The sequence below is a fragment of the Pseudophryne corroboree genome, chromosome 4, assembly GCF_028390025.1.
Source record: "Pseudophryne corroboree isolate aPseCor3 chromosome 4, aPseCor3.hap2, whole genome shotgun sequence".
NCBI lineage: Eukaryota > Metazoa > Chordata > Amphibia > Anura > Myobatrachidae > Pseudophryne > Pseudophryne corroboree.
In genome coordinates this window covers 78,075,797-78,100,086 of record NC_086447.1, presented here as the reverse complement: position 1 = coordinate 78,100,086, position 24,290 = coordinate 78,075,797, and the positions used below count along the sequence as shown (strand labels likewise).

At 45.3% G+C, this 24,290-nt stretch overlaps 1 protein-coding gene across 1 annotated transcript in view; it reads right to left on the bottom strand.

The window, feature by feature from the left end:
* Nucleotides 1–5,910: 5,910 nt before the first annotated feature.
* Nucleotides 5,911–24,290, bottom strand: part of LOC134908925 (cytochrome P450 2C5-like) — a 127,389-nt gene continuing 109,009 nt past the window's right edge. The window contains exon 9 of the mRNA XM_063915179.1: nucleotides 5,911–6,089. Coding sequence (XP_063771249.1) covers nucleotides 5,911–6,089 — 179 coding nt within the window. The remainder of the gene's footprint in view (nucleotides 6,090–24,290) is intronic.

Sequence of the window (24,290 nt, the reverse complement as noted above, 5' to 3'; positions counted from 1 at the left end):
AGGTTCTCTGGGGTCAGGGCTGGGTGCTGCCACGTGGGTCTCCTTGCTGGGGTGCACCTTTAGCGTGGGGGGCCCCGTTTACCTCCCCAGGGTGTTGGGTACTCCAGCAGGCTTCACTCTCCCTCCAATTTCAACATTTCTGGGCATAGCTTTCCCTGGGCTGATGGCTGCCGCTGTGTACATGGGTCCTGAACCTGTCAGTTCTGTGCAGGCGCTGCTCTTGGCCACCTGGAGCTCAGGTTATTTGCCGGCGGTTTATCCTACTGCTTCAGTGGCACCCTCATCATTGTTGGCCCTGCCCTATGTTACCCCTTTTGGTTTCCCTTATTAGACCATGTCTTATGCCGGGGCCCCTATGTTGTCCCACCCCCCCTTCAACCCGACCTGCCACTTCTGTCTGTGGGATGGGCAGGCCACACCGCTGTGTCCTCCCTCGTCCAGATCCTGGGCACCCCCATTTCTCTCACAGCTCCACCTCCCCTTGCAGCCCCACCTGCCTACTCTGCCCGCTTACTCCGTGGCCCCCAATTCCACTTTTACTGTTTCATTTCCCACTGATGCTTCTCATTCAGTTTCAGGTCCTGTTTTAAATTCGAGTGTACACAACGTTGCAGTGCCTTCGGCGGCTGTGGTGTCTTTGGGCGGTGAGGAAGCCTGGTCTTTCCTCCCACTAGTCCTGTGTCCGGAGTTAAATTGGCATCTGGAGCTGGTGAGTTTGATTTGTTTGCAAATTGGATTGATGGTTCTGTGTCTAGTCCTTCCAGCTCGGGTTCGCATTCGTCTGGGTCGCGCCCGTGTTGGCGTAAATTAGCTAGATTAATTGAGCACAGGCTTGTGAAGAGGGTTGCAGCTGCTTCTACCCCAGCCTTGCCGGCTCCAGCAGGACTGGCTGCGCCGGCTGGTTCTGAAAGGGGATCAGATGCGATGCATTGCGCTAACACCGCTATTATACGTGGTCTGCATAAAAGCGTTCGGAAAAAGATTTGTAGAGTTAAGTTTGTGGAATTCTTTATCCTCACTCAGGAGATGAAGAAGGGTTTTGACAAGGCTATGATGCCGGGTCGTGTCGGTGAAGAGGTGTATTTTAGCTTTCAGTTGTATTTGATTAGCGTGTTGATATTTGGTGCCTGTTACACTGAGACACATCCAACGGAACATTTGAATGTGATTAAATATATTTTTTTGATCCAAGATATGTTTTTGCGGCATGAGTGAGATGTGTGGCGTAAATATGATGTGCAGTTTCAGATGAAACATGATGATTCGGTTGTTATGCCTTTTGGTGCCAAGGAAGTGGAGATTTGGCTTGATGTTTCCCAGCAACGTACAGCCCCGGTGGAGGTTTGGCAGCCCCGTACGACGCCCTCAGTTTCCTTCTGCGGTTGTGTCAAGGGAGGCGAAAGGGAAATGCTCCCAATGTAATAAGGGGTCTGCATGTCGTTTTTGCCACTACTGCCGCATCTGTGGGGAGGGAGCATTGTGTTAAGAAATGCCATTGTGCACCAGGTACCACCATTGCAAATGAGGGGGACACCCATTCCGGCCCTAGCTAAGGCCATATTGTGTTTTGGTTTGTTAAGCTTCGGGTTGTTCAGGCCATTGATAATCAGTTATCATCGTCGACCCTGGCTTTACGACTCTGGCGACTTTTGTCTTTTGCATTGTTTGAAGCTACTATCAGGTTTCAGATGGTGTGTCTTCCAGGGGTTGCTCTTGATGTTGAAAAATCGGATGCGCTTTTGGGGTTTAATTTTGGGGGGGGGGTCAATAAGATACCCTGCCTGCGCAGGCGGATAGGTCAGTTTGCATGGTTGCGTTTGCTCTTTTGTACCTAGCTGGGTGCACCTCCGGTGGCCATGTTGTTGCCCCTTTCCTAGGTTCAGTCTGTCACAGTGCTCAGACTGTGTTTGGAAGCGCTAGGGCTTGCTGGTATGTGCTGCGGGGCCCACGTCTTTCAGTTTGGGGCAGCAACTACTGCTGTGCTGCTGGGGCTTCACTTTCTCTCATTCAGGTCTTGGGTTAGTAGTGCCTTCTGCTTCATAAGTCCTCTGTGTATTGTGTTAACTTGTAGTGGCGCTTCCTGCGACAACCCGAAAACATTGTGTACCACCCATTTGCGGAATGGTTAGCATTCGGCAAATGGGGGTGTAAGGGGTGCTTTTTGCTTTTCCTTCCAGGGACCATGATTTAACCCCTTTGGTTAATGGGAGGTTGTTTTGTTTTGCCCCTTCACTCAGGTTACATGTTTTCCCCTTCCCTGCATAGGTCTTTTGTTTGCATGCTGTTGGGTTATTGTGTTTTTTGACATTGGGGTTGATGCAGTGACTCATCCTTTAGATAGTTTTTTGGCGCGCCCATTAGCCCACATCTTTGTATAGGGCGTGTCCCGTGGGTTGTGTAGCAGTTTTGTGGTTTATTCTGTCTATGGGGGGTTGGTGGCTATGCATTATATTGGTGTACATCTTCATTTGGAGTTTGGTTTGGTTATTGAAGGCTTGTTGTCATTTTTGGGTTTTGGTTCAGTTTGGTGGCCGGCCAGTTTGGCGCCTGGCTGTGGTGGGAGAACGCTACAGTCTTGTGGCCTTCTGTGGTGCAAGATATAATTGTGGGGCACCTACCCTCTGATTACTTATCAAGTTTGTCCTGTTTTGTGCGGGAGACCTTTGCGCTCTTCGTGCGGGAGCGCTCAGTCTTGGCCCAGGAGGTGTGGTAAGTCCTCACGACGCTAGTGCGTCTTTACAAGGGGGGACATCTTAGTCGTCCCCAAGGGCGTGATACACTAATTAAGGCTGGTACTGAGATTGCAGAGTCTCCTGGTCACCTTCACCTCATCCAGTTAATCACAATTGAATAAATAGCTGTTTATGTGTCAGTCTCAATTATTATGTCAGTGTCGTTTCTTTATAATGTTAAGTTTTATATTAAGTATCTGAGTCTAAAGGGAATTAACGAATAGGGATAGCGAGGGAAATTCCGGGCCATTTTTTCAATCATAGGTATCGGGATTGAAAAATGGTCAATCCTGGGATTGGCTTTCTTACTGTGTCCGCCAATCCCCCATACCCCACCCCACCTCTCCTCACCCGCCCTGCACACATAAATAAACTTACAAGACTGCAGGGTAGGTGGGAAACTTCATTCACACGTGGTGAGTGCAGGGGGAGGCGGCGGGTGATGACAACGGTATCATCGGGCTCAGCGGCTGCTGACTGCGCAGCATGACATCACAGGTCATGCTACACAGTGGGAGCCGTGAAGAGGAAGCAGGGCAGCGTTGAGCGTCCTAAGGATGCTCAGCGCTGCCCGGAATTAATGAGCCGCTTGATCCCGCAATGCCCGGGATTGGAGCTTCCAATCCCAGGATTGAATCCCGGCCTATGTTTGATTGAATCCCAGCCTATATTTGTCCTAAATCCTGGGATCCTACCGACCCCGATCCCAGGATTGGGCACACTACCTGCCACTAGGGGTCATCAGGCCTCCTTTGTTTGACTGTTGTACTACTCTGTCCTGAGGAGCTGCCCTCCTGTATCTGGTATCCTGTGTCCTCTGACGCTCCCAAAGTCAGGGCTGTTCCATGTGATCATATTGTCGCCACCCAGTTGATACCTCGCAATGCCCAATTTAATGGAAAGATATACCCAGCCAAGTTTTGTCTGAATAGGATGGCCATACACAAAGATGTGGAAATTTGCAAATGCTTTGTATTTATAAACTCGCCAGACTCATAATCAGACTATTCAGCCATTTGCATCAGTGGGCACAATATACAAGGTGCTTTTAAGTGTCTAGTCCATGGTTTGGCTGGCCCACAGGGGTACAGGGACCCCCCAGTGGGCCCCACTGCCTGGACCCCCCACCTCCTTTTCTATGGATCAGGTTACAGACTGTGCACTTGAACTATACATATGTTACCTTATACTATACATATACTTGATATACTGTATGTATCAATGATCCCAAACCATGCACTCTCTAATGGTTAGCCAAGCTGCTGTGGCAGCTGTCCACACCTCCTCGGAAGACTGGGCATGCCTCTAAATATGGGACCCCACAACTACATCTCCCCGGTGGGCCCTTCATGCTCCAGTCCGACACTGGTCTAGTACACGTACGACTAAGAACACTATGATGTCTCCAGTTCCTCCCATCTGAAGAAAGCATTTGCCACCATGATACATTAAGCTATCTGCTTCTCAGTTGCACAGAGATGAGACCACAAAGCTTAGAAACGGGGCACAGCACACATGCACTGTGAAGTGGACAAACACAATTTCAAGGCTGAACTCTACCGTAGCTCAGCTCCAGGAGGTGGATGAAATATATAAACGTCTGCATTAGTCTTGTGAAAAGCAGAAAAATCTCCAACTTCTGCCCAATACAACTTATTTTATCTTTGAAAATAATACAAAAATAGGCAGAATGCACAGGATGAATAGAAAAATGCATTGAAAAATATTGTCAACATCACATCTCAGTTAGTGATCTACTGTACCTTGCCTTAATTACTCCACCTTTATTGTAATAGCTATCTTTCAATCCAATGATGTGTAGATTTGGTAGCATTGATATTGTTGATCCATAGATAACTTGGACAACCCAGTAATGGCCTAAACCAAATAGAGTCCACCCTGTAGCAATTCTGCTGTTGAGGAATTACCCAGCAGCAGAGCAAAATGTGGGTGGAGCAGGTGGAGCTCATTGTAGCCAGGGCCACCTGAGGCGCAATCTAGGGCGCACATGTTTGCACTATCCAATAGCTAACAGACTGCTGGGAGAGGGAACTAGCCTAGCAGTTCCCAATCAGATGTCTCCCTGCTACTTATGTGACTGCTGCAGTCACTCTGCATGGACTGGAGGAGGGCTGCTGGCGACTGGTGTTCAGGATTTTTGTACAAGCTTACAGCTCTCCAAGAAAAATCAGATAAGTAAAATGTGCACCGTACTATACTTGCTCTGGGCGCCATTGCTCCATGCTTCACCCCAGCCCAGCAAACTTTGAACTGTATTTGAGCTAGTTCTACAATAACTGAATAGCTATAGGTTGCCCCCTGTACATCTGGTATAGACAGGATATTCTGGCACTTTTATATTTACTGAAACAAATTGTGGCATGGCTAAGTCTTTTTTTATCTGTCATGACTGGCTGGCCAATTTACTTTTATACGTCAATCTGAGAATCGCCACTGGTGACTTATGGTTACCTCAGCACATGTGGTTAATGAAACCTGGCAACTGCCACCAGCAAAATTCCTTTAGTGATAACACACTAGGTAAGCTCTTGCTCTAACCTCCATACAGAATTATTAATTGCACACTCACCTACACTTAGATAAGTAGCTTTGAGCTCACAGGCTCACAGATTCACCAAGAGACATGGAAAATAAACTAGAATAAATTATCTTTTAATTCAAACAAAATAATCCAAGGTATGATATTAAAAATTATAAGATTACAAATATAGACCGGAAATACAGTACATAAATCTCAGAAATCAAAAGGAAAATAATATTTAAGAAGCCTAACACTTACTCAAAAGAACTTCTGTAGGTTACATCAGTGTGTGTTAGGTCACAGTTGCAATCCTTAAAGAATGATGATCTATGTTGTTAAATAATGTTGTGACCTCTTTTCAGAGCACGTCAATCTTTGTTTATCTGTATTAAATGTTACCAATTGGTTGTGTTTTGTTTGGGAAAAAGAGCAAGGGGAGAGCATTGATGTTGCACTCTGGGTCCAGTAATAACACTGCTGTGCTCCCTACTGTGAGAAAGTCTCACAACAGAAAAACCTCAGCCATCATAACTGTCTTGGATTGATTTTACAATAAGATCTATTCTTTAAAATGTCTCTATAAGCACAGTTTAGATTAAATATACATAATTTCTTACAGCATGTGGCAATCCTATTTTATATACGAGGGACAGCACACATCATATGGCTCATAGGAGTACATATAACAAAAGCTGTAGGAGTCAAGTCCAGTGTGGCCCCTGGAGGAGCCTGGAAGGTGAAGTTCTGCAGCAGCTTTGTGAAGAACATGAAGAGCTCCATTTTAGCCAAGTTCTCACCGGCACAACTTCTCTTACCTAGAACAGAGGAACAGGTGGCAGAAAGCCTAAATATTATTACATTACAAATGCTTATATAATTTGGTATCTGGTCAGGATCTTGGCTCCTGGCTCCCAGCAGTTTGAATACCAATGCTGGAATCACGACACTGAGAGGTTAACCGTGGGAGGAGGGAGATTATGTTTAGGCTGTGGAGGGAGGGCTAGGATTAGGCTGCAGGGGAGTGGGTTAGGGTTATGCTGTGGGGAGGGGGGTGATTTAGGGTTAGGAACCACCAAAGAGGTTTGGGGTTAGGCTGTGGAGAAGGGAGGGTTAGGTTTTGGCTGCAGGCGGGTGGAGGGGGGTTAGGGTTAGGCACCACTTGGGAGGGATAGGGTTAGGCTGCTGCAAAGGGGAAGGTTAGGGTCAGGCTGTGGATAAGGATGGTTAGGGTTAGGGGTTAGGGAGAGCATAATTACCTAGTAGATACTGAAATCCTTGGTGTAGGGAAGCCGCTATTGGTATTGTGACTGCGGGCATCACAAGCGACGGGATCCCAATACCATCCCATATAATTCATCATGTTTAATAAACATAATTATCTCAAAAACACAGGAAAATTTGATATTTATGTTACTGGAGTTGGAGATTAGTGTGTCTTTTATCCAGTGGCAGTTGCTGCCAGCGTCGGACTGGCCCACAGGGTACAAGGAAAACCACTGGTGGGCCCCACTGCCTGGGGCCCCACCTCCTCCTTTAGGGATCAGGTTTCAAACTGTGCAGTTGAATTGTATGTTATACATAGGTTACCTTATACTACACAGGATTCTCTACAGTGCATTGTTGTTATTAATGTGGTACATTATCATGCATGCACTAGCAGTACTACAGTATTTACTATATATAATTACCATTTATATATTTATCAAGGGGCCCAGACCATGCACTTTTAAATATTTAGCCAAACATCTGCGGCAGCTGGTCAAGCCCCCTATGGAGACAGGCCACACCCCTAAACATGGGCCCCTACTACTCCCCTGGTGGGCCCTTCATGCCCCAGTCTGATACTGGTTGCTGCACAGTCCAAAATTAAAATTTTGGGACCCACACCCAGGGCCGGATTAACAATGGGGTGGATGGAGCTGCAGCTCCAGGCCCCCCCACAGTTACATTGGCCCTCATTCCGAGTTGTTCACTTGCTAGCCGCTTTTCGCAGCAGTGCACACGCTAAGCCGCCGCCCTCTGGGAGTGAGTCTTAGCTTAGCAGAATTGCAAACAAAGTATTCGCAATATAGCGAAAAGTTTTTTCTTTGCAGTTACTAAGAAGCACGAGACTTACTCTTCCAGTGCGATCAGTTCAGTGCTTGTCGTTCCTGGTTTGACGTCACAAACACACCCAGCGTTCGGGCAGACATTCCCCCGTAGCCACTCCCTCATTTTTCCCAGAAACGGCAGCGTTTTTTCACACACTCCCAAAAAACGTCCAGTTTCCGCCCAGAAACACCCACTTCCTGTCAATCACACTACGATCAGCCGAACAAAGAAAAAACCTCGTAATGCCTTGAGTAAAATACCAAACTTCTTAGCAAATTTACTTGGCGCAGCCGCAGTGCGAACATTGCGCATGCGCAGTTAGCGAAAAATCACACCGATGCGAAGGAAAATAACGAGCAAACAACTCAGAATGAGGGCCATAGTTGTTGAGGTTTAAAAGAGGCGAAATGCCCATCGGGTTCAACCTGTATTTTGTGTGTAGCTGTGCACATTATAATGCACCAGCTGGAGTAATGGTTTTGTACCAAATGTCAACTGTATTTCGTACAACTCCCAGATACTTAATGTCAATATATTAAATGCTGTAGCCCATGCAGCTAGAAAGCTGTCCAATCTCATTTTGAATGCACTTACAGTGTCCGCCATTATTACCTTCTCCGGCAGGGAGTTCCAAATCCCTATTGCCCTTACCGTGAAGAACCCTTTCCTACGTTTTGTACGGAATATTCTCTCCTCTAACCTCAGTGAGTGTCCACGTGTCCTAGACAGAGTTCTATTAATAAATAAATCCCCTGCTAACTATTTGTAATGACCCTTTACATATTTGAAGATATTAATAATATCTCCTCTTAGACGCCTCTTTTCTAGTGTATACATATTTAACCTAGTAAGCCTTTCCTCGTACTCCAGTGTCTCTAACTCTTTAATCAGTTTAGTAGCTCGTCTTTGAACTCTTTCAAGTTCCCTAATATCCTTTTTATAATATGGTGCCCAGAATTGAACACAATATTCCAGGTGCGGACGTGCCAATAAACACTTAACTGCTTAACAGTGCCTATGTGGAAGTTAATAATAATAATAATAATAATAATAATAATGATAATGAAAATTAAGAATTACCCTGATATGATGCGCTGCCGTAAACACTGTGTGGGTGTTTAAATGGAATAGGAAGGAGAACAAGAAAGCAGGCTGTGCAAAATAGCAGGGAAAAGTAATAAACCTGAGAGCTGACGTATGACTGAAAAAATTATTATTCAATTAACACTAAAAACATATATTTAATGCATAATACAATAGCTAAAATGTAATTAATACCATGGATTAATATGCTGGAAGAACAAATATTATGTTCAAGATGTGAATTAACGGTATCACTCTGTCAGCAGCAATAGAATAAAGTATCCAGTGTATAAAACTAGCAGTCTCTTATTATAGAAGTATCCACATGGATATAGGCAAACACCATTCAGTTAACCATTGATTGTATGGGTGCAGTTGCAACAGTCTCATATATCAGCGGCTTCACCGTTTGTTCTGGAAAGTTCAATCACACAAGTGTATGGGAAATACCACTCAAAGGGAAGGAGGGGGGCTGGTTCGACGAGCGTCCTCGGTTTAGGAATCCTGCATTGCCCACAGTTGTGCTGTCCAGAGTGAGGGTATTGTAGTGATGCCCAGCGGGTGACGGAGATGAGATAGCCGCGTGTTGGAAAGCGGACGCCCGCAGAATAATGAAGTCGGTGTGTAACGCGCTGGTAAGATGCTGCTGGCTGTAGAGATGGATACCTGTCGCAAGGTAAAGGTATGTGCGGGAGCTAACGCGTTTTGTCACGCTCCACTTGACTTTTTCAAAGGTGTGTTCCCACATCACTGGGTATCAGTATTTAAAGCTAAAATAGCAGGTCCAGCAGGTGTAAGAAATAATTGAATAATTAGGAAGAACTCCTATACGTCAGCTCTCATTTAAAAACATATATAAGAATTCCACAATAAAAGTAACCAGTAAAGTATATAGAATGTGCGGTCATATATATATTTTCATATGAATGCTTTCCTTTTGAGCTCTTCGTAATCGGAGTTACCAGATTCACGAGGTATGTTGTACATTATTCAACCTCTACGGTTTAATTGAATTTAGATAATAGATCCCTTCAAGAACTTGTTATATTCCCAATTAGGCTGACTTTATGCCCTTATTTCATGCCTCATTGATGTTTGGAAGCCCACGTATGAACCTATTCGGCCAATGATCTAGGCCTATCACTCTCTCTGATAGACATTATTATCTAAGGTATGTCTAACATAAAATCTTTTTCGGTGGACCATATTTATGAATAACATCTTAAAGTCTCTTCTAATTATGTGAGATTATCAACTGCTCATTCCATGTTTTCGTTTTTATCCTTGACTTGCCCATCTTTGTTGTTTTTTCGGACTGTTCTTTTGGATTGTTTGTACATTATTTTATGTATTTTTATGTATTTTCATGTATTCATATATTTTATTGAATGGTTGTTCTATAATTTCTAGACGCACCCCTAATGAAGTCTAGTTCCTAGCCGAAACGCGTTGGGTTACTGTATTTCTTGCTGATGTTATCTCTGAATATTTAATGAGGAAGAATAAGGATACAACAGAAAGGTTGCCTTCTTTCCTCCATATCCCATTGATGGATTTCTGTAGGAGAAACTACTTCATAATGTACATGTAATAATGATGGATATACTTCATGTTTCCGTATAATTGTTTTAATAATTTTTTATAAAAAGTACACTCCGTTATGTGTTTTAAAAACCTGTATAAATATTGATTCCAAATCCTGTTAAGCAATAGTCTTTGTATAAGGGTATTTGTTAACCCCTGGGGCGCCATTTTTCCTCTTTTTCTATACTCTATTTTCTTTGCTCAGTTCCTCCTAACAAGGAACTCAGAGGAACCAGGCAGCCCATCCTAGAGATAGCTATACCTAATCGCCTATTTTGAAACCAATTAGCGCAGGAGGAGAATATATATATATATATATATATATATATACATATACATAGATAGATAGATAGATAGATAGATAGATAGATAGATAGATAGATAGATAGATAGATTATATCTAAGCACTATACAGATAACAAATGGAAGAAATAAACATAAAATAAAACTACAAATAGAAAATCAAAAGCGGTCTCATATATATTAGAAATAAGAAAACTGAGAGACCAAGTATTATATCTTATTACAATAACCAGTATGGAAGATATATAGATCAGTATCTATGTATAAAGAAACTGTTCAAACGCTAAAATTTAGGCAGTATTAGATTACATAGATAGAGTTATGTTATCGAGAGATAATGACAAGTCTGACTAGCAAATGTAGACAAGCCGCAATCTAACATATTATATAACTGCTGTTAAGGATAATGGAGAAAAAAATAGGATTTTGGTACCTACCGGTAAATCCTTTTCTCTTAGTCCGTAGAGGATGCTGGGGACTCCAAAAGGACCATGGGGTATAGACGGATCCGCAGGAGCTTGGGCACACTATAAAGACTTAAACTGGGTGTGAACTGGCTCCTCCCTCTATGCCCCTCCTCCAGACCTCAGTTAGAAACTGTGCCCAGGAGAGATGGACAATTTCGAGGAAAGAATTTACTGTTATAAACACGGTGAGTGTCATACCAGCTCACACCTCAAACATACCGTAGAACCTGGCATTCAGTAGAATACCAGCCAACGGCATGAACAAAACACAGCCACATGCTGAGAGAATATGTAACACAACCCGTGTGTCCACCGAAACAAAAATACGACCCCTCATGCTATGACATGAACAACGGTAGCAACCGCCAGACAGAGAATACACACCACCAGGGTGTAACCAAAAGCAATAACTGCAGACACCGTACGCACTGGGACAGGCGCCCAGCATCCTCTACGGACTAAGAGAAAAGGATTTACCGGTAGGTACCAAAATCCTATTTTCTCATACGTCCTAGAGGATGCTGGGGACTCCAAAAGGACCATGGGGTTTATACCAAAGCTCCAAAACGGGCGGGAGAGTGCGGACGACTCTGCAGCACCGAATGAGCAAATGAAAAAGTCCCCAACAATCAGGGTATCAGACTTGTAAAACATTGCAAAAGTGTCTGACCCCGACCAAGAATCCGCTCGGCAAAGTTGAACCGCCAAGACTCCTCGGGCATTCGCCCAAGAAAAAACCCTTCTTCCCAAAAGAAGGAACCTCCACCGATTTCGGTGACGGCAGCGTAGCCGTAGAACAAACATGCTAAACCGCATCACAAAATTAAGCCTGTAACAAACTGCAGAACGCAGTTTTCCAAAGTAAGTTGGGAACATACCAGATAAACAGGACCTCTGTTTCTGCCAACTGAGTCAAAATTATGACCTGCATACTCAAATCCCTGGGTAGAACCAGGGAATTTGAATAAGCTAATGCCTAAGTAACCCCTGGCCTCACAATAGGCCGACTTTAGCGAAACCCAGAAACCACTCTTGGTAGAACTACCAACCGAGTACTTCATTTCTCTCTATCCACCTGAACGATCAAACAAGGCTCTTGTGAGACCAGACACCACTTCCGACAACCGCCTAGCGGACATCAAAGTCAATAGCCTGACCACTTTCCAAAAGAGAAATTTCGTAAAGAAACTTATTAGGCTTGCCTCCACATCGGTTTGTAAAAGATGGATAAGCACGACCTAGTTGAAAGTTCTCCCTAGGAGCCTTCCTGGATACACACTGAGACACAAATTACTCCCAACAATGGTGGTAACGCTGTGCCATCAGTTCTTTCCTAGTCCTAAGAATTGAATAAACAAGTTCACTGGGAACACCCATTAGGATACAACATTTAACCGCCCCGCCATCAGACGCAGCCGCAGTAAGTCCTGAAACACGCCCCAAGCTTGATTTAACATTACCTCACGTAAAGGAAAAGGGCAGTAATTTTCTATGAGTAAACCATGAAAAACTACATAGCCAACCCTTGCTGGTTAGCCTGGATTTCAGAGGATCATCAGAACCTTCAATCATCTTACGGTTACCACTGTCAGAAAAGTGAAAACGGATAGGTCACCTGGACCGACTAAAAACACCCACTGTGTCACGAGGATGTCCGCTGTTAAATCCTGAGTGTCCCTTAACCTGGCACAATCTCCTCGAGGCCTCTCGTTGAAGCTAGACGCCAACATGTCCAATTGCGACACTCCACCAAGACTTGTCACGTCTGGGAAAGGTTCTCGATGATGACAGTAGTCTTCCCGGCTGGATATCGTGTCAGCAAAGGAAATCTATTTCTCCGTCGTTACCTCCGGAACGAAGACTGCTAACACAGCGTCTACCAGACTTTCCACTCAACTGCAAACTGTGCATCTTCTGCCATTTCCGCTTATTCCTTGTTCCGCCCTAGCGGCTTACTTACGCTAGTGCTGACAAGTCTTCTGGCCGAATTAACACGGCAGAACATGAAGAATACGTTCGTCAAAAATAGCTCCTAATTCAAGAAAGCCTACAGCAGACAAGCTTCCCAACTTGACCTCACCCTCTGGAAATACGTCCCTTGCAAAGGACTGCTCTTCAGCTTCAGAGATCTATAAGCACGGACACCAGGATCTAAACCTGGATCCCTAAAATTCATTCCTCTAGAAGGAAAGAACCGAGTTGACAGCACAGGATCGATGTCTTGCCCGTTTTGATTATATTCCGGTGCATGCGCAGGTGAGCCCCGGACCACATTACCACCTGGTCCCATGAAAACCACTCAGGTATTAGACCTGCTCACCTGAAAAAGGCCTCTTATGCCACAACCATCTGTCTTATTAACGGAACCTATTGATGAGGTGTTACCTCAAAGTCGATCCCACTCTGGATCTTCAGATCCCTTTCCACGGGAAAAACACAGAACCTTAACCGTTCAGTATCTACTCTGAAATCCACTTCTGACCTCTGCGTCATTGGGAACCACAGGTCAATTTCTGCATCGAAGAACAGTCAGAGATAAACAGTGATATGCACCTTTTTACAGGGACAACCAGACAATGTCCTGAACGTGACGCCTTCAGTATGGCGTCGCGTGCTACCTCTCCTTCAGTAGGGGAAAGGTAAGATCTATTAGAAAAAATAGCAAGGGGAAACAACCGTTACTTAGAATGTTCCCCTTTGGCTTCTATAAATAACTCACAGGTCCTAGTCTATTCCTGGACTAACTGAAAATTAGTAGACAAGTGGTCACCGGAGCGGGAACCAGTCAGATAGACTCAGCGACAAGTGGTGTATGTAGTGGAAACAGAAAACTACGTCCACTTCTGCGAACCTAAGAATGCTGCAGAACACTTCCCTTTTCACCTTCTACTGTCTACACAGAAAAGTAAAAAAGAACGGTATTGAAACGGTGAAAACGACTGTATCCCACCAAAGAATGCTTCGCCAGCCGTTATGAAGGAGGTTAACTCATGAATTTAGACTTACCAGCGGATACCGCCGAGATTGATTGAAGAGAAGCCACACCAACCAGCTGTATACCTCCCTCCAGCATCTCCCGGAGACCTCCTCCGCAATTTTTTCCCCGGTCACACCACCTGCTGTCACGTGGCAGCCTGCTGTAATGGTATAAGGAAAATTAAACCCAAGTAAGCCTACCCACCTGGGTAGGATCCTTCTATCGGATGTATACCCGACTATCGCACTCCTTCAAGTGCACACATTTCAAATAAGGTCAAAGTATAGAAATAAAATTTCACTTAGCTGCCTGTGTATGATCTTTTGCAACCGGGATCTGCGTCGACCAGGAGTTGACTGTCGTAATTGTCTCTCCGCGTTGTGAAGAGACTAATATTCGGACTCCTTGAATCGCAAACCAACTCGTCTCTGCCGATCTTGAGCTTAATCAAGAGAGCGGCCAGCACATGAGAAGAATACCATTATTTCAGCATTCATGTATATACGTCCTGTAATACACCATACAACACCCATATCGTAATCATGCAATTATAAAGTCATATCCATACCTATATACATATAGACATAACTTATACGCAAGTGGATTGTCCAGACCCGTCAGGACCAAGTGACAGTAATGTGTTGTGAATGTGTATGACCATGTACCGACATGCCCCCAATGTGAATCTACCAGGCACTTTACGGTCGACAGACACTAAGTAAATGTCGACCTCACAGAATCGTAAGCGGGCAAAATAATAATCTGGGAACCCCAAGGGGTCTGAGGGAAGCATACATCTACAACTGTAATAACACTCCCGCTACTTATACATACATATATATATATATATATATATATATATACACCTATATATATATATCAATACAAATACTGGGCAATTAATTCTTTTTACCCAGGCATTATCGATGATGCCACCAGCCTAGCGTGTTTACTTATTTTAATCACACCAAAGCCAGCTGCTAACACTTAGTAGTTTGAATAAGTATCGGCAAGCGTCGGCGACACCAAAAGTTATCCCCATTACCCGATTTCTATCTTCTGGCTTTGTGAGGGGATTGACGGCGTGGCTCCGGGAACAAGCAGCTAGGCGCACCATGTGATCGAACCCTCTGCAGCTAATGGTGTCCAGTAGCCGAGAAGCAGAAGCCTTGAAACTCACAGAAGTAGGTCCTGCTTCTCCCCCCTCACTCCCACGCTGCAGGGAGCCTGTAGCCAGCAGGTCTCCCTGAAAATAAAAAACCTAACAAAAGTCTTTCAGAGAAACTCATTAGAGCTTCCCTAGTGTGTGTCCCATCACTCCTGGGCACAAAGTCTAACTGAGGTCTGGAGGAGGGGCATAGAGGGAGGAGCCAGTTCACACCCAGTTTAAGTCTTTATAGTGTGCCCAAGTTCCTGCGGATCCGTCTATACCCCATGGTCCTTTTGGAGTCCCCAGCATCCTCTAGGACGTATGAGAAAGATAAATAGATATAATCACTAAAAAAGCAAAAATAAAAACAAGATTTACATCTCACGCCGCAATGGGGCTTGAACCTGGGTTTTCCTGTGTGATAAGCCAGTGTCCAAGCCAGGTACACCACAGAGCCTCTCACAGATGTACAGATAAGTTAAACAGAACATATTAGGTATTGGAACTATGATTAGAATTAACATAATTTCCAACAGGTGATTGTGCAGGAGAGTAGAAAATCAACTTGTTAACCGAAGTATAGGTGCCTTCAGCATGACAGATGAGTGAAGATGTTAAATTCACAATTAACCTGTTCATCTATTATTGAATGATGCAGTTTATTTTAGAAATAATTGATTAAGGAATAAGGATTAAGAATAAGTGGTGTCAAATCATTACTTAAACTAGACATATACTGTATTTATAACAGTGAATATCTAGGTGATGAAACCTATTTTAAGATTTAAGAGCATAAGATTCTGACTAGCAAATGTAGATAGACATCAATCAAACATATTGTATGACTACTGATAGGAATGATAGAATAGAAAGGAAAACTAAATACATATAATGATTAACAAACTAAACTAGTACGCCCTACACACTGGCCGACATCACTGCACGATATGAACGATCTTGTTCATTAATGAACGAGATAACGTTCATATCGTGCAGTGTGGAGACTCCAGCGATGAACGATGCGCGGCCCCGCGCTCGTTCATCGCTGGTGCCCCGTCGGCTGTGCATGCTTGCCAATATGGACGATCTCGTCCATATTTGCCTACAGTTCTATGGAGCCGTGTAACTCCCCCCGTCACTGCCCCCCCGCCGTATCCACAGCTGGGCGGTGGATCGGCCAATGTGTAGGGCCCATTTGTAAGAAACCAGGTTTATGTATCATGCCATAGTAAGGATTGAACCTGAGTTTTTCCGCATAGTGAACCAGTGTCCGGGCCAGGTACTCCACAAGACCTCACACATAAGTGTGAATAATCTGTACACACATATAGAACAGGGAATTAAGTCTGTAATTAGAATAAGCGTCCCTTGTGACAGGTGATCATACAAGAAAGTCATACTTGCCTACCTGACCCTCTCCACGAGGGAGAAAATGCTCTGTTCCTGGACTTTCCTGGTAATGTATGATTGCCATCACCTGTGGTGAGCTAGTTAATTGATAAGAAAGGTGTTTCACCACAGGTGATGGCAATCATACATTACCAGGAAAGTCCAGGAACAGAGCATTTTCTCCCTCATGGGGAGGGTCAGGTAGGCAAGTATGAAGAAAGTATGAAAGGCAACCTGTCAGCAGGAATAAAGATGGCTTCAGCATAATGGATGAGTGTAGATATTAAATTCATAGTTAACCAATTCATTTAATATTAAATAATACCATTAATTTTAAGGATTATTTTTAAACCATTAGAGATGTATAGTAAATGGTAACTGATCTTTACCTCAACTAAAGATACATTTAGAACAGAGCATAACCAGGTCATAAGACCTATTCCGGATTTGGGAACATAATAAAGGAAAGAGTTTGTGTATCCAGTAGTTTTCCCTAAGGCAGGCATTCCCAACCATGGTCCTCAAGGCACACTAATAGGCCCTACACACTGGCCGATCTGCCGCCGAGCTGCCCGACGGCGGATACGGCCGACGTGCTACCCGGCGGCGGAGGGGCAGTGATGGGGGGAGTGAAGTTTCTTCCCTCCCCCCGTCACCCAGCTGCATTGAAGTGCAGGCAAATATGGACAAGAACGTCCATATTGGCGTGCATGTACAGCCGACGGGGGACCAGCGATGAACAAGTATGAGGCCGCGCATCGTTCATCGCTGGAGCCTCCACACTGCATAATATGAATGTTATCTCGTTCATTAATAACCGAGATAGTTCATATCGTGCAGTCATGTCGGCCAGTGTGTAGGGCAGGGATGGGGAACCTTTGGCCCTCCAGCTGTTGTTGAACTACACATACCAGCATGCCTTGCTACAATTTTGGTATTTGGCCATGCTGAAACTGTTGCAGGGCATGCTGGGATGTGTAGTTCAACAACAGCTGGAGAGCCGAAGGTTCCACATCCCTGGTGTAGGGTCCATAACAGTGCAGGTTTTAGTGCTATCCAGGCTTCAGCACAGGTGACCTAATTAGTACCTCAGTTATTTTGATTTAACCATCTGTGCTGCAGCCTGGATATATGAAACTGTTACAACTGCACCCATACAATCAGTGTTTAACTAAATGGTGTTTGCCTATATCCATGTGGATACTTCTAGAATAAGAGACTGCTACTTTTATACACGCACTGGATACTATTTCACATCAGTCTTGAACATAATATTTGTTCTTCCATCATATTAATCCATGGTATTAATTACATTTTAGCTATTGTTTTATGTATTTGCATTATATATATGTTTTAGTGTCAATTGTATAATCAATTTTTCAGTCATACATCAGCTCTCAGGTTTATTACTTTTCCCTGCTATTTTGCGCAGCCTGCTTTCTTGTTCGCGGACGTACCAATGATTTGTACAGCGGCAGGATAACATCTTCGTCCCTGGTCTCAATAGCTCATTTTATGCAAGCAAGGACTTTTCTTGCCTTCTACGCTGCATTATGAAATTGTGTACTGTTATTGTGCGTATTATCTATGAGGACCCCCAAATCTTTTTCTACTACTGTTACCCCTATATTTTCCCCCTGAAGTGACTAGGATGCAAATTTGTTATTAATCCCAAAATGCATAACTTTGCATTTTTCAATATTAAACCTCATTCCCCATTCAGACGCCCAGGATTCAAGTTTAAATAAGTAATTCTGTAGGGACTCCACATCTATTTCCGAATTAATTACCTTACACAGTTTAGTATCATCTGCAAAAATTGAAACTGTGCTTTCCAGGCCTATTCCTAGGTCATTAATAAATATATTGAACAGTAGTGGGCAGTGCTTGAAGTGGTCGTAGAGAGGTGGTGAATCTCACCCCTGGCGCCCATGCAATAAAGGTATTGCGCGCGCCCAAAAAGGGGCGTGGTCACACAATATTTATAATGCCTACAGTAGTAGCACCCCCAATACACATAATGCCAACAGTAGTAGCACCCCGTAATACACAGCAGTAGCGCCCCTTTTACATTGCCCACAGTAGTAGTGCTCCTTATGAAATGTCCACTGTAGTTGTAGTGCCCACAGTGGTAGTTCCCCTTATATAGAGCCCATAGTAGTGGTGCCCCTTATGCAATGCCCCCAGTAGTAGTGCCCGTTATGTTCCCAGGAGTGATGCACCTTATGAAGTGCCCCCTTTCCAATGCCCTCATTAGTAGTGCCCCCATTAGTAATGCCCTTAATGGTAATGCCCCTGTGTAGTATTGCTCCCAGTAGTAATATCACCTGTAATAATGCCCCCAGTCGTTTAGCCCATGTAGTTTAGCCCCATGTAGTTTGCTCCAAGTAGTAATGCCCCCAGTAGTTATGCCCCCAGTATTAATGACCCCAGTAGTAATGTGCCCCTGTAGTTATGCCCCCAGTAGTAATGCGCTCCTGTAGTTTAGCCCCATGTAGTTTGCCCCCAGTAGTTTGCCCCCAGTAATGCCCCTGTAGTTATGCCCCAGTAGTAATGCGCCCCTTTAGTTTACCCCATGTAGTTTGCCCCCAGTAGTTTAGCCCCTGTAGTTATACCCCCAGTAGTAATGCACCCCAGTAGTAATGTGCCCCTGTAGTTATACCCCCAGTAGTAATGCGCCCCAGTAGTTATGACCCCAGTAGTAATGTTCCCCTGTAGTTATACCCCCAGTAGTAATGTGCCCCTGTAGTTATGACCCCAGTAGTAATGTTCCCCTGTAGTTATACCCCCAGTAGTAATGTGCCCCTGTAGTTATGACCCCAGTAGTAATGTGCCCCTGTAGTTATACCCCCAGTAGTAATGCGCCCCTGTAGTTATGACCCCAGTAGTAATGTTCCCCTGTAGTTATACCCCCAGTAGTAATGTGCCCCAGTAGTTATACCCCCAGTAGTAATGTGCCCCTGTAGTTATACCCCCAGTAGTAATGCACCCCAGTAGTTATACCCCCAGTAGTAATGCGCCCCAGTAGTTATGACCCCAGTAGTAATGTGCCCCTGTAGTTATGCCCTCAGTTGTAATCTGCCCCTGTAGTTATACCCCCAGTAGTAATGCGCCCCAGTAGTTATGACCCCAGTAGTAATGTGCCCCTGTAGTTATGCCCTCAGTTGTATTGTTCCCCTGTAGTTATACCCCCAGTAGTAATACGCCCCAGTAGTTATGACCCCAGTTGTAATGTTCCCCTGTAGTTATGCCCTCAGTTGTAATGTGCCCCTGTAGTTATACCCCCAGTAGTAATGTGCCCCTGTAGTTATACCCCCAGTAGTAATGCGCCCCAGTAGTTATGACCCCAGTAGTAATGTTCCCCTGTAGTTATGCCCTCAGTAGTAATGTGCCCCTGTAGTTATACCCCCAGTAGTAATGCGCCCCATTAGTTATGACCCCAGTAGTAATGTGCCCCTGTAGTTATACCCCCAGTAGTAATGCGCCCCAGTAGTTATGACCCCAGTAGTAATGTGCCCCTGTAGTTATACTCCCAGTAGTAATGCGCCCTAGTAGTTATGACCCCAGTAGTAATGTTCCCCTGTAGTTATGCCCCCAGTAGTAATGCGCCCCTGTAGGTTTTCCCCATGTAGTTTGCCCCCAGTAGTTTGCCCCAAGTAGTAATGCCCCCAGTAGCTTGCCCCTAGTAGTAATGCCCCAGTAGTTTAGCCCCTGTAGTTATGCCCCCAGTAGTAATGCCCCTGTAGGTCTGCCCCATGTATTTTGCCCCCCAGTAGTTTGCCCCCTTGTAGTTAGCCCCCTGTAATTTAGCCCCCCTGTAGTTATGCCACCAGTGGTAGTCACACGTTTTAAAAATAACACCATATTTACCAAGCCCCGCTCCCGCCATGATCCTCCTGGCATCCACTTCACTCCGCTCATGACGTCTCTCTTCATAGCGCGCCCTGAGCCGGCAGCCAGAAGAAGGAGCTTAGTAGTGAGCTCCTGCCGCCGGCTGTGCAGGGAGAGCCGGGCGCCGCTGATAACACAATCTCAGCAGGCGCCCGGCATCTCCCTGCGGCGCCGGCACACATCGGGTTAGGTGAGTCGGAGGAGCGTCTCCAAGTGGAACTGACGATACGCCGTTCCGCCTCATTCTGGCTCACTTTAACCCCTGGTAGCATGCCAAGTACGGACCCATGTGGTATTCCAATGACTATTGGTGCCCAGCTGGAGAACGTCCCATTGACCACTATTTGTTGTACCCTGTTATAAATCCAATTACCTATCCATGTACAAACAGTATATCCTAGGCCAAGTTCCCTTAATTTGATGATCAGTCTCCTGTGAGGAACTGTATTGAAGGCTTTATAAAATCTAAATATACCACATCCACTGCTTTACCCTGGTCAAGATTCTCGCTCACTTCCTTGTAGAAGCTAATTAAGTTAGTTTGACATGATCTGTCCTTCACAAACCCATGCTGACTCTTGCTAATAAATTTAGTATTCCGCAGATAATCTTCTATGCTATCCCTCAAAATTCCTTCCAATATTTTACCCACTATAGAGGTTAAACTAACTGGTCTATAGTTCCCAGGATGATTTTTTAAATAATGGCACTACCTCAGCTATACGCCAATCCATTGGTACCATACCCGATTTAATGGAACTATAGAAAATCAAGTATATGGGTCTTGCAAGCTGTGCCTTAAGCTCCATAATCCTTGGATGAAAACCAGGCACACAGTATCTGCTTTGCTGCTGCAGCCAGGAATTTTTTTTTCCTCCTACAGCAGTATGCCAGTGACTGTCTGAAGCACCGCCCCCTCCTGCCTGCAGTGTAGATGTAAAGATAATTGTACAGATGGATCTCTATCGGTCCATTTCTCACTGAGCGGCTCAACATGGTAGATGCTAGAATCAAGTGGCCTAAAGGACCTATGATGTCAGGGGGAGGAGCCATGTCACCAGGTGGAGGAGCTAGGCCAGCTGGATATTTCTTTTACTATCCACGCAACCAACTACTACCTTTAGTAACCCGTGGTGGGCTCCTCCCCCTGGTGATGTGGCTCCTCCCCTTGGTGACATCAGAGGTACCTTACCCAACTTGGATTTAGAACTAACTGGCTCAACATGCCAGCAGGAAGCCGCTTGGGCAGGGGATACATTCAATCCATGAACTTAGCAGGGGGTGGGGCTACACGGGACCCAGGGAGCGGGGCTACATGTGGCCCAGAGGGCAGAGCTACACAGGAGAAGCTGCTGCACATCCAGGGCCGACCCAACCAGTGAGACTGCACTGAAGAGCGAGTGGATGGGATTGTATGTGTGTGTGAGCTTCTGTGTATGTGTGTGACTTTCATGTGAACTTCTATGTGTGTGTGTGTGTGTGTGTGTGTCTTGCATGTGAGCTTCTGCAGGGGGTATAGTTTAATATAGAGCATGGGTGAGAAAGTATGTGAGCGTGACACAGCACGGGGGCAGGGAGTGTGTGAGTGTGATACAGCACAGGGGGCAGGGTGTGTGTGAGTGTGACACAGCACAGGGGGCAGGGAGTGTGTGAGTGTGATACAGCACAGGGGGTGGGAGTGTGTGAATGTGACAGAGTGCAGGCTATGGGGGGAGGGAGTGTGTCAGTTTCATATACAGGGCCGGTTCTAGACCTTTTGGCACCAAGGACGAAAGTCCCGCCCGACAGGTAAAATAGGGCTTGCACGCCAGAGGCGTGTGTCAAAAAACAGGGGCGTGGTTTCCCAGTAGTTGTGCCCCCTGTAGATGTGACCCCAGTAGATTTGCCCGCAGTAGATGTGCCCCCTGAAGATTTGCCCCCAGTAGTTGTGCCACCTGTAGATGTGCCCCCAGTAGATTTGCCCCCGGTAGATTTGCCTGAAGTAGATGTGCCCTCAGTAGATTTGCCCGCAGTAGATGTGCCCCCTGTAGATTTGCCCCAAGTAGTTGTGCCACTTGTAAATATGCCCCCAGTAGATTTTCCTCCTGTATATTTTCCCCCAGTAGATTTGCCCCTTGTAGATTTGCCCCCCAGTAGTTGTGCCGCCTGTAGATTTCCCCCCTGTAGATGTACCCCCAATAGATTTTTCCCCCAGTAGATGTGGCCCCTGTAGATGTGTTCCCTGTTGTTATGCCCCATGTAGATGTGCCCCCTATTAGCACCACTTACACACACACACAAAAAAAATAATACGATTTTAAACCTACCGGTAAATCTTTTTCTCGTAGTCCGTAGAGGATGCTGGGGACTCCGTAAGGACCATGGGGATAGACGGGCTCCGCAGGAGACATGGGCACTTTAAGAAAGACTTTGGATCTGAGTGTGCACTGGCTCCTCCCTCTATGCCCCTCCTCCAGACCTCAGTTAGAGAAACTGTGCCCAGAGGAGACGGACAGTACGAGGAAAGGATTTTAGTTAATCCAAGGGCAAGATTCATACCAGCCACACCAATCACACCATATAACTTGTGATATACTATCTAGTTAACAGTATGAAAAAACAACATAGCATTCGTCCAAAACCGATGAAACTATAACATGACCCTTATGTAAGCAATAACTATATACAAGTCTTGCAGAAGTAGTCCGCACTTGGGAAGGAGCGCCCAGCATCCTCTACGGACTACGAGAAAAAGATTTACCGGTAAGTTTAAAATCTTATTTTCTCCTAGAGGATGCTGGGGACTCCGTAAGTCCAAAGCTCCCAAACGGGCGGGAGAGTGTGGATGACTCTGCAGCACCGATTGAGCAAACAGGAGGTCCTCCTCAGCCAGGGTATCAAACTTATAGAACTTTGCAAAGGTGTTTGACCCTGACCAAGTAGCAGCTCGGCACAGCTGTAGTGCCGAGACCCCTTGGGCAGCCGCCCAAGAAGAGCCCACCCTCCTAGTGGAATGGGCCTTAACCGATTTTGGTAACGGCAATCCTGCCATAGGATGAGCCAGCTGAATCGTGTTACAGATCCAGCGAGCAATAGTCTGCTTTGAAGCAGGAGCGCCAACCTTGTCGGCTGCATACAGGACAAACAGTGCTTCTGTCTTCCTGACTCTAGCCGTTCTGGCCACGTACATTTTCAAAGCCCTGACCACATCAAGGGACTCGGAATCCTCCAAGTCAGTCACGTGTAGCCATAGGCACGACAATAGGTTGGTTCATATGAAAAGATGAGACCACTTTTGGCAGGAATTGAGGACGGGTCCGCAATTCTGCTCTATCTATATGGAAAACCAGATAGGGGATTTTATGTGATAAAGCCGCTAATTCCGAAACTCGCCTAGCCGAAGCCAAGGCTAACAACATGACCACCTTCTAAGTGAGATATTTCAACTCCACCATTTTAAGTGGTTCAAACCAATGTGACTTAAGGAAACTTAACACCACGTTAAGGTCCCAAGGCGTCACCGGAGGTACAAAAGGAGGCTGAATATGCAGTACTCCCTTCACAAAAGTCTGTACTTCTGGAAGAGAGGCCAATTCCTTTTGAAAGAAAATGGATAAGGCCAAAATCTGAACCTTAATAGATCCTAATTTTAGGCCCAAATCCACTCCAGTTTGTAGGAAGTGAAGAAAACGGCCTAGATGGAATTCTTCCGTAGGAGCATTCCTGGCCTCACATCAAGAAACATATTTTCGCCATATTCGGTGATAATGTTTTGATGTCACGTCCTTCCTAGCCTTTATTAGCGTAGGAATGACCTCATCCGGAATACCTTTTTCCGCTAGGATCCGGCGTTCCGTCAAACGCAGCCGCGGTAAGTCTTGAAACAGACAAGGCCCCTGTTGCAACAGGTCCTGTCTTAGAGAAAGAGGCCACGGATCTTCTGTGAGCATTTCCTGCAGATCCGGATACCAGGTCCTTAGTGGCCAATCTGGAACAATGAGGATTGTTCTCACTCCTCTTTTTCTTATTATTCTCAACACCTTGGGTATGAGAGGAAGAGGAGGAAATACATAGACCGACCGGAACACCCACGGTGTCACTA